This window comes from Dipodomys merriami, unplaced genomic scaffold (genome assembly GCF_024711535.1).
Source record: "Dipodomys merriami isolate MVZ:Mamm:240054 unplaced genomic scaffold, mDipMer1.0.p SCAF_1, whole genome shotgun sequence".
NCBI lineage: Eukaryota > Metazoa > Chordata > Mammalia > Rodentia > Heteromyidae > Dipodomys > Dipodomys merriami.
In genome coordinates this window covers 22925433-22944795 of record NW_027202270.1, presented here as the reverse complement: position 1 = coordinate 22944795, position 19363 = coordinate 22925433, and the positions used below count along the sequence as shown (strand labels likewise).

The 19363-nt window shown below is 34.6% G+C and overlaps 1 protein-coding gene across 4 annotated transcripts in view; it reads right to left on the bottom strand.

Annotated features, from left to right (window-relative positions):
- Erbb4 (erb-b2 receptor tyrosine kinase 4) overlaps window positions 1-19363 on the bottom strand; it is a 1023136-nt gene that overhangs the window by 186291 nt on the left and 817482 nt on the right. For all 4 annotated transcript variants that reach the window (XM_070017823.1, XM_070017826.1, XM_070017822.1 and 1 more), the window contains exon 19: window positions 19259-19357. In XM_070017823.1, coding sequence (XP_069873924.1) covers window positions 19259-19357 — 99 coding nt within the window. The remainder of the gene's footprint in view (window positions 1-19258; window positions 19358-19363) is intronic.

Sequence of the window (19363 nt, the reverse complement as noted above, 5' to 3'; positions counted from 1 at the left end):
ATAACCATCTCTATAAAATACAATTAAACTCTGATGTTTTGCCAGTCCCAAGTAGCAGAGAATTGCTACTCAGTCTCTATATGTGTGTGTGTGTGTGTGTGTGTGTGTGTGTGTGTGTGTGTGTGTGTGTGTGTGTGTGTGTGAGTGTGTGTGTGTGTGCGCGCACGCATGTGTGTGGTAGGGACAGGGTATAAAGTATGAAATGTTAGATTGCTTTTTCAGAGAGCAGCCTAGAGTCCAATCTTTTGTACAATGTAGTTTCTTGTTTCTTTTGTATTCCTCCCCACCCCCCCCCCCACACCACTCCCTGATTTAACCCCTGTTGTCACTATTTGAATTTGGTACCCGGGGTATTATATATACGTTTATTCGAATTAGGGAAGGGGAACAATAAAATGGTTAGATAAAGGACAAAGGGGAACCAATGTTACAGTGATACTCATAAGATAATATATTGGAAATGATCTATACAACTTGGGGGTTGGGGGAAAAGAAAGTGGAAGAAAAATGAGGGAGGGGGTAACAAGTCCAAGAAATGTACTCACTACTTTACTGATGTAACTGTAACCCCTCTGGACATCACCTTGACAATATTTTTTTAAGTCCAATCCTTAAGGAAAGTTCTCCCAGATAAAGAAGATCAAACAGTAATTAACTGGTAGATTTCCTGACATTTCTAAACTTGTAAAGAGAATTCTGCTCAAATGTTTGGGAAGACTTACATATAGAACTAGAGAGTATTTTGGGGGCAATATTTTAAAATGAGACAATTACCTACAGTGAACATCACCCACAAAGCAATAATACAGAAAAACAATCAATAAAAATTGAAAGGCTGATATAAATATTACATAGGGACTGTTATTGAAAATTATAGAACAAGATCTGAGAATGCAGAGTGTTCATTTTCTTATTTGAATACATAAAATGGCAATGAAAACATATTTTAAGAAATATTAAGGTAATACCACTACAAACTAATGAAAAAGTTATCTAGAAAGCAAGACCCAGGGAGATAATCACCAGAGCAAGGTGCTGGCTTGACTTTGTTGTTTTGTTTTATTTGTTTTTAAATTATAAGCTTTCTAGTATTATACATTTTATATATATATCATATGAATAAATACTCAACACTTTTATAATAACATCTATTTCTCTATAACTATTCTGCTAAAAAATTATTAGAAAAAGTATCCCATTTTTCCATTACAAAAGGTAGAAGAAAATGCTTTTGAGAAAAATGAAAAACAAATGAAGAAAGAGAAAGAAGGAAAAGAGACACACAGAGAGAAATTAGTTTCTGGGAGTAGTAGTGCGTATCTATAATCTCATCAGGGGGCTGAGACAGGAAGATTTTGAGTATGAGACTAGGCTGGGCTGCATAGTGACACACCATCTCAAACGAACAACAAAACCAACAAAAGAAAAACAACACAAAAGTGAGTCTGTTTAGTTGGAGATCAAAATTTCTTCTTGTCTCTTTAGCTGGATGGAAAATATGAACTGTTTTTATTGCTACCTGTTGGTTGCCTTGTTAGTCATGCTCTGTCTTTTATGCATTTTTATTTTTACCCAGTGAACATGATAAAAGCATGTAGTTTTCATAAGTTGGATTGGGCTTTTTCATTTCGTCTAGGGATAGAAATGATTGCAAGGATCATTTTTCTAAATCCTCTTCTCTAGGCTGAGGTTGGGGGCGGGGCATCTTACACATGCTCGGAAGTGATAGAAGTCTCCATCGATCTTTAACACCCCATAATTCTGTTTCCCACTCCTTCTTGAGGCAAAGCTCTATTTCTATCATACAGGTTCCCCATAATATCCTTTAATTATCCAAGTGACTGTGTACTTAATCCACTCTTCTTTTCTTTAACTGAACTGCTATAGAACTTCATATTTACAAAGCAATTCCAGTGTCTGCAACCATATATTATTTCATGTTTACTTCTTGACACACTGCAGATTAAGTCTTGTAGTCTGATATATAGGTCAATGGATGTTTCAATAACAAATTAAAAATGCCACTTATCAGGAATGAATTGTAAATATATTATTACTCTCTGTAAGGTGTTATCACAGTAATCAACACCCTGAGAGAAACATGATTGGAGAGTCAACTTATACAAAAGAGGGATTTCTCCAAATCTTATTTGAATTTATACATATATTTGTGGTTGTTGTTTCATTTTTTTTTAATTTTGAAACTGATTTTGTTCTTACTTCCAGGTAAATTTTACCTTGAAATTATACCACTATTCCCTACTGAGTAACTGACACATTACTAAATTTAAGTACCTGAGTAGAAACTCAAATGACAAATTTCTCTTAGTAATTCTCCAAAGCTCCTGTCTCTGAATACCTGATGCTCTAACACTGATTTGTAAGTCAAAGAGTTTCGTTGCGCGCCAGTGTTCACATTAAGTTTTATCAATTTCATGGCACAAAGAGGCTTTGTAATACAATATCTCATCACCAAAATGACAGTTATATAACATGGGATCATGCTTCAAAAATGTCGTAGCTGACAAATGCATATTTTTAAGCAGACTTGCTTGGTTGACTTAAATATCAGAACTGTCTTTCATCAACTAGTGATTGGCTGGCTGTTAACCTTTGGAATGCATTTCATTTAAGGTGATGAAAATGATATCTTGTATTATTAGCAGACAACAAAAATCTTCATTTACTATCCCTATAATAACAATTTGGCCTACATATCATCCTTCAGAAATGGGCACAAAGCTGTATCTATTTGAATTGCTAATGTGAAAAAGAAACACCCTGGGAAAAATCTTAATAGGAAATTCTTAAGCACAGACATCCATTTCTCCTTGTGAATAGTTGACATTGCATATCCAAGTCTTTGCTCATGTACACGTTAAAGCTGGATGGTCTCTGTTTCTTTCTCAATGGGGAAAACAGATGTCAAGCCATTCAACACACAAGAAATAGTAAACAAGCTTCACCAAAATTATTTCTTTTTTTTTCTATTTCTTTAAAAATGTCAAGCTAAGCAAAAGGGGAAAAGGAGAAATATAATTGTCATTGCCCTCAATATATTAATTCAAAATAGAGAATTGTGCATGACAATGGTAATGAGATAAAAGATTACATTTCTTGAAGGAATGATTGTCTTTACTCCTCCTAGGAAATGATATATTTATTGTGAAACCTATGGAAAGAAGACCAGTGAAGAACACTATAGGATGAGTGTACAAGGTTAATTTCTTATGGGCATGGGGAGAAATATTTAAAAGCTGTCAACCATTGCCCATATTGTTTCCTCATAATGCCTTGAGTTATTTCACCTGTGACTTAATAGGAAGTGCATACTGTCATGCTAATAGCTGTTTCTTTATTAAAGCTGGCCAGAATTATACAAAAGAATATTTTATACTTACAAAATATTAAATGTCTATTAAATTTGTTTTTATAAACTTAGATCAGTTATCACTTATTATTTTGCTTTTCAGAAACAGATTATTGAGCTACCCATTGGGTTCCCAGTTTGTAGGTAGCAGAAGAAAAAATTAGGCTAAGTCTAAAGTAAGACTCTGAATTCAGAACTTTTTTTTTTTTTCTTGGTGGGTGGTGGGGGCTCTAACCCTTGGCCTAGGTGCTGTCCCTCAGCACTTCAGCTCAAGGCTAGCTCTCTACCACTTAAGCCATAGCCCCACTTCCAGTTTTCTGGTGGTTTATTGGAGATAAGAGTCTCATGGACTTTCCTGCCAGGGGTTGGCTTTGAACCGCGATCCACAGATCTCAGCAACCCGAGTACCTAGGATTACAGGCGTGAGCCACCGATACCTGGCTTGAATTCAGAACTTTTGCATAAAAGATCTTTGTGTTTATAAAATTCTCATGAAAACATCAAAAAAAGAAAAATAAGATTCTCCACTAAGAAGATGGTTACTGAAGCCACTTAGAAGGTTAATTAAATATTAGCTACAAGTGATGGTAAGTCCATCTGGACAATGTGTAAAACATTAAATAAAGGAACAAAAATCTATAGTAACACTTTCATATCAGAAGCAATTGAGTGACTTAATGCCTCTTACACTACTGTAGGAAACTCTGCCAGCAAAATCATACCAAGTGTTTTATAAATATTTCAATTCACATTTATAAGTAAGAGTGTTACTTTCTTAGCATTGGTATATATCCAGGAAGTACATAAATATAAATTTATTTTACATGAAAATATAACAGAACATAACCAGATTGAGTAGAAAAAAAATGAATGCTGTTTGGAATGACACTATTTTTTTTTTCATTCTGCATCCTTAATCGGGAGTTTTTAAAATGTCTTTTCAATGACAGTTGTATTGCTGAGCAGAAGAGCAGGCTTATTTCCTACAACTTAGCTCATGGATCCCTAAAATATAAGGATAAACTAAAATAATTATGGTCATTATGTGACAAATAATTATTTCTACAATGTAAATAAATATCGGAACCATTAAAATGTCTATATATCTAGACTAAATAAAATAGGAGATCATTAATAACATGTTTTTGATAAGAGTTTAACCCAGAAATTCTCAGTAAATTAACCTTCCTTAGTAATGCTTAACTAACAAGAAGCTAAGAAGTTTTCTACTTTTAAATTAATATTAATAAACACTTTAAAATAATTTTATATAAGAAATTGTGGGGTTTAAAACAAGCAATTATGTACATTAATCGAAGATTTTTAAATATACTTTGAGACAATTTATGCTGCTATAAAAATTTAAACATTCACTTATTCTTTCCTTACATAAAGCTAACTACAAAATTCAAACAACATGATACATGTGTGGGAGTGTGTGTGTGAATAAATGAAATAAAACAAATGGTTGATCAATTTTTTTCTAAAATTTGTACACCTGATTGCTTAACTCCCAAGCTGTTTACTAATATATATATAAACATTAAAATTAAATATTTCAATGGCTATAGCCCAAAGATAAGATTAAAAATTAGACACTAGACAAGTACTACTAAATAAATTAGATTCCTTCAACTACATAATGAGTGCATATATTAGGCATTTTCTCAACATCTATAAAAATAAGTGAAATAATTTCACACAGTACATTAAAAACAAAAAGAAAGAGAAAACAAAACAACCCCCCCCCCAAACCTCTTGTTTCTATATCTTGTAGTTCATTTTGGTTAGCATCATTTTATATGGTCTTATGTACATAGCTATTGAGCTATTGTGATCCTCTACTGGGACTGCCTAAACAAATACTAATTATTACAAATGAGGGAAACCACGGAGCCTATGTTTCTTTGGGTCTGGCTTACTTCACGTAATCTAAATGGGGTGATGTCATCCTTTCTGACGGAAGCATAGAATTCCATTGTGTATATATACCACATTTTCCTGATTCATTCATCTACTGGAGGGCATATGGGATGGTTCCATATCTTAGCTATTGTCTTTTTGTTTTTAATTTACTCTGTGAAGTTATTTCTTTTTTTCCTTTTTTTTCCTCCCCCGCTTTGGTTTATCCCTGTTGTCACTCTTTTTGATTTTGGTGCTGTGTATCATATATATGTTTATTGGATCTGGGGAAGGAAAGGGGAAGAACAAAATGGTGAGGCAAAGGACAAAGGATGAACCAATGCGACAGCGATACTCAAGGAGACACTATGTTGGAAATGTACTTTACAACTTGGAGGAGAGGAGAGGGAAGGGAAAGCTGGATAAAAAGAGGGAGAGGGTAGCAATGTTCCACTAGAAATGACTTACTTATCTAACTGGAATCTCTCTGTACCTCACCCTTACAATAAAATTTTAAAAAGAAAATACAATCCAAATGAAAAAAAAACATGAAATGAAAATGTTTCCCCTTCTCACTCAAAAAAAGCAAAAACCAGAAACTACTTAGTACTACTTAATACTCAGTACATGGTGACTGTGGGCACTAGAATGTGTGCAAGAGCTATTAACTAAGAAACATTTACAGCCTTGCTGGGGATGCAAACTAGCATGCCTACAATTAAAGAATGTTCAAGGCTGATCAAATTTATACTCTACCACACACATTATGATTTTAGTAGAAAGAAAACAGTAACATGGTTTGAAATTTACTTTTTAAAATTAGTCTTACACTAAAACTGGAGAACATTATATTTTAAAGCATCTCTCTACACAAATATAAAATACTTGTTTCTCTTTGCTGAGAATATAGTAATGCATTCATTAAATGAATGAGTGTTCTACATATTGAATAAATTTATTTTAAAGGCTCTTGACTCACTGTTTTAATCACAAGAGGAAAATCTTTCTCTGTTTTAATCCTCAAAACCCTGTGTATGTTACTTTCCCCAAACTTCCAAGTTTCCTATTGATAATTTCTACATGCTTGCGAGAGCTGTTGAAATTTTAATTAGTGGTCAGTTATCTATTATATGCATGCATTACACCACACATATTCCTGATTCACTAAAAGTTCTTCTGGGGACAAGAGCAAACTATAGTGAATAGACCTGAAATCAAGTGGGCTCTTAGATCTTAATTATAAGCTATCAAAAGAAAAGAAATAAAGAAAAAAAGAGCAAAGAAAAACTAATAACTACCTCCCTTGGCTATTTTCTTAACAGGAAAAAAATGAAATAGAGAAATTTATCTTCAACTATAAATCCCAAATGGTTCATTTTCATTTTCCCCAAGTTAACTTTCTCACCTAACTAAGCAGCATTTTCTGCTATTATTAGCTGCTGGTCCAATATCAGCTGACCAGTATTCATCAAACTCTTCAGTTCAATGAGCTCAGGGACTCCCAAGGAACTGCATGTATGCAGACTTCTGCTTACAGCTTCTAATTATTTTCTAACAAATAATGGAAAATTTAAGTTCAGAGAGGTTAGATTAAGTTTGTTAGTGGATCAAAACCCCAATATTAAATAAAGATCACCATAGAAAATTCTAAGTCTTTCCATTTTGAGATAAAGACCCATGCTGATTGCTCATTGTTTTGATTCCTAATTTTACTACCTTGAAAATTCTTATTCTTTTCTATTCTAACTGTGCCAGTCTACACATCAACTATAAATGGTAGCCACTCAGAAGACAGCTACTTAGAAACTACACACAAATTTAGAATTGTCCCAAATAGCGCGGTCTTTTATTTTTAAAAGACAAATCAGACTATAGTATAGTTTATTTAGTACAAGTTATTATTCCAACATATGAATGTGACTGTTTTAACTATAATTTGAAAATTTGTGATGATAAGCTTAAAATAATTAAAATGTTTTTGTAACACACCAGACTTGAAAACATTCTAAGCAAACTCTCTACAAGTAAGCTTCATACCAAGTCCTTGTTGTTTTTGTTGTTGCTATTATTATTATTACTAGTTAAGACAGGATTTCCCTATGTAGCTGACAATGGCCTTAAACTTGTTATGTAACAAAGATTGGCTTCAAAACCTTGATTCTCCTACTTCATCTTCTGAATGATAGGATTACAGGTTTCTGCCATCATGTCCAACCAGATGTTTTGTCTATAAATTCAGAGAATGTACATTTCAAAAAGAATGTTATATAGGCTTTGATTTTCTAACATAAGGGTATGTGTGAATGACATAAAATGTCATATAGAGCAATTATAAATAAAAAAGAACAAGGCTAAAAGCAAAATTTTGAGAAACAAGAATACCTCTCTATCAAGTTTGATAACTTTCATCAATTTAAAATTCAGCTTCAAACAGGAAAAAATCAGACTTAAAACAAGAAAATATGTAAATATATGGTTCTCACACACATAAATATACACAAAAGTCACGCAGTATTTAGGAGCACATAGATATGGTGTTTGTGTACAAATATGTGCTATATTGCAAGTATCACAGTATAGTAACATTTTATTCCAGAGCCAAATTACATTCCTATAAATAATAATGATAACTTGATACAATATAATGTAAACTGGGATATTTTGTGGATGGTACTTTCATTGTAAAGGGACACTATTTTACATCCACAAATCTGTAACTAGATCATTAACAAAAATCTCTATATTAAGACTTGGTATCATAGAAATCATTTCATTTTTTGGCAATTGTATTTCTTAGTCTTAGGTTGCCCTATTGGAAGAAAAAACTTTCTCCTTGTTTTTCATGAATAATCAAGGTTATACATAGTTTGTCCTCATGATAGAGCATATGGGTTTTGATTATCCAAAGCCATCATAATTATCAAACTGGAATCAAAAAGTGCACATGAGCAGACTGCCATTTAATGCTTTATTCTTCATTGTAGAATAATACACTCCCCCCACACCATGCACACATGCAATTCACCATAGCACAGAGTTTAGATACTTGGAACTACCTTAAGTATAGAATGCTAAGCATTTGATATATTACTGATTGCTGTTTACCAAATTCAAATATAGATATTGCAGAATATGTGAGCTTGCGATTCAAAATGTTTTGGGGAGAATCAGAAAGTTTACAAAGTTACATGCTCTGGCTAACAGAGAAAAGCCTGGCTTCAATTTGAGTATTCTCTTTAAGGTGCTTCAAGAAAGAAATGATTTCATTAGAATGTACAACTTGTCAAGTATTCTGCCTGCCTTCGGGTTTTCCGTAGACAATGTTTAACCTCAAGTTTTAAGACAGCGACTGAATTTGGCTCACTGATACTAATAATGATGAATCGTGATTGTAATCAATTCACTTGTGTTCAAATTTATTTTTGCAAATCTATTATTTTTTATTCATTATTATTATTATCATTAGTATTATTTGTACCTTTATCACTAGTGGGACTGAAGGAAATAGGCAAGAGAAAGTCAGAGAGACTAAACCAAGCAATTTAAGAGCAGATTAAGATATGCATTCTGGTTGTGTTAATCTTGAGATGCTCCTGAGCTTTCTGTGGAGGCTTACCAAGGTCAGGGGTAAGATCAGCTTCCTGCAAACAGACTAGAGATCAAATTTGTTCATCTTAGGAGGTGATCAAAGAAAAGCATGTAGTTTGAAAGGGATACAGATTATGGCATTTTAAAGTTTCAATATTTATAGGATTCCTCACTGTCTACATGGTTATTAGAAGATGCAAGTTAAAGATTTATATAAGAATGTAGGTCCCATGGTTTCCCTTATTTGCAATAAGTACTATTTGTCTGAGACAAGCAGAAACAGTCAGATAAGATGATGTTAGGTGAAATGAACCCCAAGATAAGGACTCAAATGGTTTTCCTTTCTCGCAATTGTTTCTAACATATTTATAAGATGATTTCCTTGTTGCTTTGTATGTCCCTCTCCCACCATATAACCCCTGTTTTCACTGTATTTGATGTTGGTATAATTTGTGGAGGGGAAGGGAAAAAACAAATTGTTTAAATAGGGATACAGGTGGACCCACTGTACCAATGAGATGTACAAGATGTTATGATGAAAAATGAACTTTACAACTTTGGCACGGGAAGGGGGGAAGGGGGGAAATGGGAAGGGAAGGGGAAAGAAAGGAGGCAACAATGCTTGATAAGCAATGGACTCATTAACTTGCTCATGTAATTGTAACCCCTCCGTACAGTATTTTCACAATTAAAACCAAACAAAAAAAGTAACTGCACCCATGGGACATGAGTCCAGGTTGGCTAAAGAGAGATTTGGGGCAGGATGGTAGCTAATGGTTGTTGAGCTTTAAGGAAGTCAGAGCAAGACAATGTGGTAGGAGAATGAAGCATGTGAAACTGATGACAGTTCTATACAATGAACAGGTTGTTCAGTGAAATGAACTACAAAAGAAATAATTTGTTTCAGCTGTAAGAACATTTTTCCTCTTATTTTCTCTTGTTATGAGTAGAGTTTAAAAAGCTCTAAACTCTGTTTCTAGTGGAGGTTATAGTCTCTCTCCTAGAATGTTTGAGAACTTAAAAAAAACTTAGCTCAGTTATAATTTTTCTTAAGGAAAAGATTGTTTAGCTGACTTTTTTCCAAAAAGATCATGTCCACAATAAAGGACCCTATGACATTTAAGTAATAAATCTAAAAAAAAGAAATTGTGCAATTTTTCTTTCTGAAATAAGCAAATTATATAAGAATAGTATGCAAATGAACAAACCCTTTAAAGGCAAAATAATGTAATGGGATTAAATAATAGGAAATTTAAAAAATCACTAACAGCATGATATAGGATCTAAGAGTTATTATTGCCCTGTGAAACCATACACATGAAATTCTGCAATATGAAAATACTACATGGCAAAGTCTCCAGTGATTTTTAAGGATGCTATAATCTGAGAGAAAAAACAGACCAGGTGGCTAGCATATTTATATCATTCTACTAACAGTGGTATCAATAAGAATGGGGACAACTCATATCAAGAGAGTGTATATGATAAAGAAAATACAGACCCAAACTGAGAATCCAAGAACCTTAGGAAGAACCCAGTTTTCACAGCCCCCAAGAAGGTGGATAACATGGCAGGAACTCCCAAATACCTCTCAGTCCTATCTCTTAACGTTAACAGACTGAACTCTCCAATTAAGCGACATAGACTGTCTAGTTGGATTAAAAAACAAGACCCTTCTATCTGCTGCCTGCAGGAGTCACATCTTGCCCGTAAAAACAAACACATTTTCAATGTTAAAGGCTGGAACAAAATCTACCAAGCAAACGGCCCTCATAAACAGGCGGGAGTTGCAATCCTAATATCAGATAAAATAGACTTCAAATTAAAATTCGTGAGAAGAGATAAAGAAGGTCGCTACATACTAATTAAAGGATCTCTCCTTCAGGAGGATATTACAATTCTAAATATCTATTCGCCAAACAATGGAGCACCCAAATTTATCAAAGAAACACTACTTTCCCTCAAATCCCATATAGATCCAAAGACATTAATTGTTGGGGATTTTAACACACCACTCTCCCCACTAGATAGATCAACTCGGCAAAAACTCAACAGAGAAACCGCAGATCTAAACAGCTGCATAGATCAACTAGACTTAACAGACATTTACCGAACATTTCACCCAGCAGCATCAGAGTACATGTTCTTCTCAGCAGCACATGGAATGTTTTCTAAAATAGACCACATTTTAGGCCACAAAGCAAACTTGTCTAAATTCAGAAACATTGAAGTTATACCTTGCATTCTCTCTGACCACAAGGGAATAAAATTAGAACTCAACACCAAAAGCCACCAAAGAAAGTCCGGTATCATATGGAGGCTGAACAACACACTGCTGAATCATGAGTGGGTCATGGAAGAGATTAGAAAGGAAATTCAAATGTTCATGCTATTCAACAAAAATGAACACACAAATTACCAGCTCCTCTGGGACACAGCAAAGGCAGTACTCAGAGGCAAGTTTATAGCTCTGAGCTCCTACATCAACAAATTGGAGAGATCTGAAACTAACAATTTAATGACACATCTAAACGTCCTTGAAAAAGAGCAGCAAGATAAACCCCAATCCAGTAGACAGAAAGAAATAATCAAAATTAAATCAGAATTAAATGAATTAGAATCCAAAAAACTATAGAAAGAATCAACAAAACAAAGAGTTGGTTCTTCGAAAAACTTAACAAAATTGACAGACCCTTAGCAAACCTTATCAGAAAAAGAAGAGAACACACCCAAATAAATAAACTCAGAGATGAGGAACAACCAAGATTCAGAACATTATAAGGGAATACTTCTCAAAACTTTATGCTAATAAGTTTGAGAACTTGACAGAAATGGACCTTTTCCTAGCAAATATTGACATGCCAAAACTAAACCAAGATGAGTTAAACCAGCTTAACAGGCCCATATCAAGCATTGTAATAGAAACAGCAATAAGAGACCTCCCAGCTAAGAAAAGTCCAGGACCAGATGGTTTTACAGCGGAATTTTACAAGGCCTTCAAAGCAGAGCTCACACCAATACTCCTCCAACTCTTCAATGAAATTGAAAGAGAAAGCTCACTACCGAACACATTCTATGAAGCCATCATAACCCTCATCCCAAAACCAGTCAGGGACTCATCAAAGAAAGAGAACTATAGACCCATTTCTTTGATGAACATTGATGCAAAACTTCTCAACAAAATTTTGGCCAATCGACTTCAACAATTCATCCAAAAAATCATACACCATGATCAAACAGGATTCAGTTCAGGGATGCAAAGCTGGTTCAATATACGCAAATCAATTAATATTATTCATCACATCAACAGGAGCAAGAATAAGAACCACATGGTTATCTCAATAGATGCAGAAAAAGCATTTGACAAGATCCAACACCCCTTTATGATGAAGGTTCTGGAAAAATTAGGAATCCATGGAACATTCCTCAATACAATAAAGGCTGTATATGACAAACCTACAACCAGCATTATACTCAATGGTGAAAAACTAAAGCCATTTCCTCTTAACTCAGGAACAAGACAAGGATGCCCTCTCTCTCCACTTCTCTTCAATCTAGTATTAGAATGCCTTGCTACAGCAATAAGACAAGATGCAGACATAAAGGGGATCCAAATAGGGAAAGAAGAAATAAAACTCTCCCTCTTTGCAGATGACATGATCTTGTATTTAAAGAATCCCATAGACTCCACTCCCAAATTACTCAAGCTGATTCAAAACTTTGGCAAAGTAGCAGGTTATAAAATTAACCCCCAAAAATCAATGGCTTTTCTATATGCCAACAATGAGAAAAGTGTGGCTGAAATTAGGAAAGCAACTCCATTTGTAATAGCCCCACAAAAAATAAAATACCTAGGAATTAACTTAACCAAAAAAGTGAAGGACCTCTATGATGAAAACTTTAAAATCTTGAAAAAGGAAATCAACAGAGAACTTAAAAAATGGCAAAACCTCCCATGCTCCTGGATTGGCAAGATTAACATTGTGAAAATGGCAATACTTCCCAAGGCTATCTACAAATTCAACGCGATACCTATCAAAATTCCACCCTCATTCTTCAAGGAAATAGAAGAGGCAATCCAAAAATTCATATGGAACAATAAAAGACCCCGAATAGCAAAAATGCTCCTCAACGGAAAGAACACTGCTGGAGGAATATCAATACCAAATTTCAAACTCTACTATAAAGCCATAGTAATCAAAACAGCTTGGTATTGGCATAAGAACAGACCTCAGGACCAATGGAATAGAATTGAAAACCCAGAAATGAACCTACAGACCTATAGCCATCTAATCTTCGATAAGGAAGCTAAAACAATAGAATGGAAGAAAGACAGCCTCTTCAGTAAATGGTGCTGGCAAAATTGGTTAACTACATGTAGAAAACTAAAGCTAGATCCTTATATATCACCCTGCACCAGAATCAACTCCAAATGGATCAAAGACCTTGAACTCCAAGCAGACACTCTGAAAACATTACAGGATGGAATAGGAGAAACCCTAGGTCTCCTTGGCTCAGGTCGAAATTTTCTGAATAGAGACCCGGAAGCACAACAAATCAAAGAAAGGTTGGACAAATGGGATTGCATAAGGTTGCAGAGCTTCTGCAGGGCAAATGACATAGCTAGCAAGATCAATAGAAAGCCCACCGATTGGGAGAAGATCTTTACTAGCCATACAACGGACAAGGGTCTCATATCTAAAATATACTTGGAACTCAAAAAATTAAACCACCCAACAACAAATCCTCAAAGAAACAACTGCCCAATAAATAAGTGGGCGAAAGACTTAAAGAGAAGCTTCTCTGAAGAAGAAAGAAGGATGGCCAATAGACACATGAAGAAATGTTCAACATCCCTAGCCATAAAAGAAATGCAAATCAAAACAACATTGAGATATCACCTCACTCCAGTTAGAACAGCAAAAATCAAGAACTCTAACAACAACAGATGCTGGAGGGGATGTGGACAGAAAGGAACCTTACTTCATTGTTGGTGGGAATGTAAACTTGTTCAACCACTTTGGAAAGCAGTATGGAGGTTCCTCAAAAGACTTCACATAGATCTCCCCTATGATCCAGCAATCCCACTTTTGGGCATTTACCCAAACGTTTACAAACAAGACCACACTAAAGCTACCAGCACAACTATGTTTATTGCAGCATTATTTACCATAGCTAAGATATGGAACCAACCCAGATGCCCCTCAGTAGATGAATGGATCAAGAAAATGTGGTATATATACACAATGGAATTCTATGCCTCCATCAGAAAGAATGACATTTCCCCATTTGTTAGGAAATGGAAAGGTTGGAAAAAATTATATTAAGTGAAGTAAGCCAGGCCCAAAGAAGCATAGGTCCCATGGTTTCCCTTATTTGCAATATCTAGTATAGGTATGAGTCAAGCGGAAAAGGTCAGATAATGTGATGTTAGGAAAATGAACCCTTAAATATGTATTTTAATGTTTTCGTTTCTTTCATGCATGTGTTTCTAACGCATTTATAAGATTATTTCTTTGTTGCTTTGTATGTCCTTCCCCCACAGTGTAACCCCCGCTTTCACTATATTTCATGTCAGTATAACATGTGGAGGAGATGGGGACAAACAAGTCGTTTAAGGATTCAGGTGGACCTGTTGCAACAATGAGAAGTACAAAATGTCATGTCAAAACCAGCTTTACAATGTCGGTGTGGGGGGGGAGGGGGGTATAATTGGGTGGGGGGAGGGGGGAGGCTGGGAAGGGAGGTGAAGGGTAAACAAAGGAGGAGGCTGCAATGCTTGGTAAGAAATGTATGCATTATCCTGCCCATGTAATTGTAGCCCCTCTGTACAGTATGTTCTCAAATAAAATAAAATTAAATTAAAAAAAAATAAAAAGAAAATACAGAGAAGAGAAACGACACAAACATCATTCACTGGAACATTTCTTCAGAAAAGTGATAGCTATGTTAAGATAAAACTTCTGGCAATATAGCCAAAGGGAGATAAATTATCTTTTTTCACCAGTGTGCTGATGTTTACAGGCTGATAGGAGGCACATTCTCCTTGCAGCCCTTTCTTTGAGCCCTGTGGTGAATTTAATCAGGGAGATTTGAAACTGAAGCCAGGCAGATTCACATCAGCACTAGCAGCTCAGGATTGCTAATCACTCACAGGAATTTAGGGTAATTACCAATTTTCTTTCACTCTATTTTTTTTAAAGAAAACAAATAACTTGGGCAAAACATTTTTAAACAAGTTAGACTGATAATAGACTTACATTTCAGAGGAAAATAATACTCACTAATAGAAACTCAGATAAACTGAGGCTGACTGATTTTCCTAGATCATAATCCTGGATTCCATGAATCTTCTCAAAAACATCATGTTTTTGGTATATATTCAACACCATTTGGTGGATTAAAAAATAAAGACACCTCCTCCTCCCCAACACACACACAAACTCTGCATTTTCTCAGGAAACTGAACTCTGAAACAAGTTTTAGAATGGGCATAAATGCATGCCGCCTTCTAAAGGTGAATTTTTAGAGTCATTTTTCTTAATGTTATTCAGTGTGATCTTCGCTTATGGGAATGAAGAATATACTGGTCATTCACTCGCAGTATGTTATTATTGTCATTATGAATCCATTAGATACAGTCAGGTGAGTTAAGTAATAGGCCGGTGACCAAATTCTCTTACTGCTTTTAGTGTAGCATTTTTAGAATGTAATTTTCCCCTTGCTTTTTACCTATGCTAGAAAAAAAATGGAAGAAAATATACAAGACTTTTTTTTGCCTTTGGTTATCAACAGAGGTGCTGATATGGTGATACATTTTTAGTATTAAGTCACTGCATGTGTGTCATTTATTATAATAACTAGTAAAGCTCAGCTGATACATGCACAAACACACACACACTAGTTATTGAATCTGAAATATTCTACTATATGTACAAAGTGAGGGAAAGTGCAAAGGAATATAATGCTTAATAAGAGTACATGGTTTCCTATCATCCTTAGAAGCCATATTTTATTTTCATAAAGTAGTCTATAACACACATATATGTAAACATAAACATATATACATATATATATATATTTTTTTTTTAGAAAAAGAGACATGAAGTTTGATTGCCGCAGATCTTACATTAGTTCTCCTTGGACCTCTTCACCATAACACCATACCAACTGATATCCAGGAAACTTTCTTTGCTACTGGAATCTAATTCTACCACCCTCAGCAAGGAGGACAGCCAGCCAGGGTTACATCAGCCTCGAACCACAGGCAAAAAGGATCTGGAGGAAGGGCTACGGTTCCCTTAGTATTTGAGGTGAAAACTCTAATATGTAATATTAGAGTAAACTCTAATACTCTAGTAGAGAGAAGTGCAGTCACCCTGGTATCCAGAGTCCACTCTTTATTTACGTAGTCTTCTACTGATAGGGCTTTCACGTATATGATCAACTACTTGTAGTGAAATCCTCATTTCATGAGCAGCTTTGGCTTCTGCAAACAACCCAAGCTAAGATATATATCACACACACTCTGTTAACTTTATATAACTGGGATCTCTCTAATTCTAACTCTATTCTTCAGCTCAAATTACTTTATAATATTTTATAACATTGACTTTTTATTGTGGTTTAATACTTTATTCAAATGCAGTGATTTGGAATGCATAGCACATGAGTTAAAAAATGTGGGTATGATATGGACCCACATGTTTGTATAAACATTATACCAAGCAGCTTAAAATGCTGAATTCACCATCATTTTTACCAGCTGAATGGTTTTAGCCATGGGGACGTTATCCTCCAATGTTTGCAAACAGTCACCAAGATAATAGGAAGTGTTCAGACTGACATTTATCAAAATTCTGCTTATAAAACAGCCTGTGAATCTCTTAAATTTTCTAGCAGCTTCACACAAATAAGGAAGTCACAGTCAAAATATATATTATATTATATAACATATTAATTATATATTATAATGTATATTTATATATTATTAAATATTAGCTCTTAAAAACTAACAGACCTGACTTTTTTCTTTTACTTTTCTTTCTTTCTTTCTTTCTTTTTAGTTTGTTGGCTACCAAATCCATCAACCATCTAGGAAAATGACTCCTTTCATGGCTCAATCACAGGTTCATCTAAAATTCAGCAAAAATCTAAGACTTCAAGCTGCCATGCCACTCCGGTTACCATGGGAATAGGTTGCAGATCAAGGGGAAGAAATGGATGGGGGTAGGAGCTTTCACATAATCATTCGAAATCATGATGAGGTTTTTAGAGCTTCTTTTTTTAGGTGATTATTTTGTAGCCTCTTAACCCCCTTTTGCCAGTCTGTTTCCATGGAAATATGACAAAAATGGTTGTCCAAGCCTCCAGCAGAGATTATTAGCATTCTTAGGAATTTCAGCTTAGGCTTTATGCTAGGCTGGGTAAGACCTCTCTTCCATCAGTTTATCTATGTTGTTTTCACTTACTGTAATTTTTTTCCTTATAATTTCTCCCTTCCCTTCACAAGTTTATGGCTATGATCAAGATCAAACTGAATAATTGGGGCATCATTGAAAAGCTTTCATTTGAAAATACTAATATAAGTGTCAAGACATGTAGCTGTAAGGTGTGTACAGACCTATGGAACCCTACAGGTTAAAACATCATTTACCTCCAAGACTCACTAAATAAATACTAGAGAAATGTCTGTAGATGTGCACCAAGGGTGATATTTAAAATATGTACAATTTGACAGAGCAAAGAGTGAACTGTTCTCAATAGCTGGATTGTACATTTGCTAGCTATATTGGTCATATATAACAAACAATAAGAAATTAATCTTATAATGGCCTTCTACAAGGTGATTAGTACTATTGTCAAATTATTCAAAGTCACAGAATGATTTCCTATAAAAGTTATAAAACAGCTTTCAAGAAAAAGTAGGCAGAAATATGTAGGAATACATTTTAAAAAATCAAAGTGCAGATGCTTGCTCCGTCTTTCACATAAAGGTCATTTGAAAATCAAAATCATTCTTATTACTGAAGATATTATGTTAAAAGATAAAGAAAAAACACATATGGATCTTTCTAGAACCCCTGGCAGGATATCCTGTGTTCAATGTGAAAAAATGCCACATATATAATTTATTCCATCCTACCCTCAAAACTTTTCTGTATAACTCAATCTACATTTTTGTGGCTAGCAGAAATCTTAAAAGTTCTGATTGACCTTATAATGTTATTTTATTCTGTAGAACTGTACTATTATTATTATTATTGTTATTATTATTCTGTGGGTGTAGCTTTTAACCTATGCTGACTTCTCTTCTGAACTGCATTGAAAGATGTAAATTTCAATGGGAATTATAAAATTTGCATAAGTTTCCATTTGAAACAAAATGGAGACTAACTCACTGTAGCAACTGATCTTGATTGTTTTCAGCTAAATAGATCATAACCACAGTAAGCTAAAAACGCCTGGTTGATTTTTCAGATCATCCCTCCTATCTACTCTCAAAATGCAATTTGTCATAGTATTTAAGAACACAGCCCTTGAAAGCAAGAGATGATCCTTATATATCCCACCCTCATCTTGTTTACATGAAACAAAGTATTGTTGGAACTAAGGCAAACCCACTCACATTTTGTTTAGTTTTGGCTTAAGTCCCTGTGACTGCTTTCTCACCATAAAGGACAGAGTTAAGAAACTGCCACAAGGAAATGTCATGCAAGTCCTGATTATTCTGTGACTACTTAAGAAAGTAGTTGCTGATCCCTGCTCACACTGATTGCCTGAACTGAAAGCCTAGACTCACCATCTTCGAACACTGCTGACCTTGGTTTAACCTTGGCATAACTTGGACTGTCCTGTCCTATAATGTCAACATTAGATGAGCTATTATCTATGAATTATTTATGATTGCATTCAATATATATTTTGTAAATATTATTTATTATCTAGGACAGTGTTAGGAACTTTCATGTGACCAGTTGTAAGATATTAGTGATTTGCCATTAGTACCACTCTATTGTTCTTCTAATACTGTTCAGTGTTACCAACTTTAAGAAATAATTTAAAAACTTATTAATATTAAAAAAGAAATAATTTATAACCTCTGATTATTAGATACAAGTGATAATAAAATAGATTTCCAACTACAATTAGGTTTTACTTTTACTTCAAAGAATACCTTGCTATCTTTAACCATAAAATATGGAAGCATTTCATGTCTGAGTCATGGAAGACAGGTTACCTTTGAGATTGAACATGTCTTCAGGTTGCAAAAGCAAGTTGTACTGCAAGGTGTGGAGGATGCACATTATTTCCAGAGAAGAAATTTTGATTTTCAAGTGCTCAAGCAGTCTATTTCATAATGAATAGAAACATGACCATGTGTTTGTATATACTTACATCCATGAACTCCACATTGGCTTTGGGACCTGTTGTCTCATTAAGAATCTTGATAGCAACAGGAATCTTGACAGTTTCTCCTTCAGGTACCCAGATACCCTATCA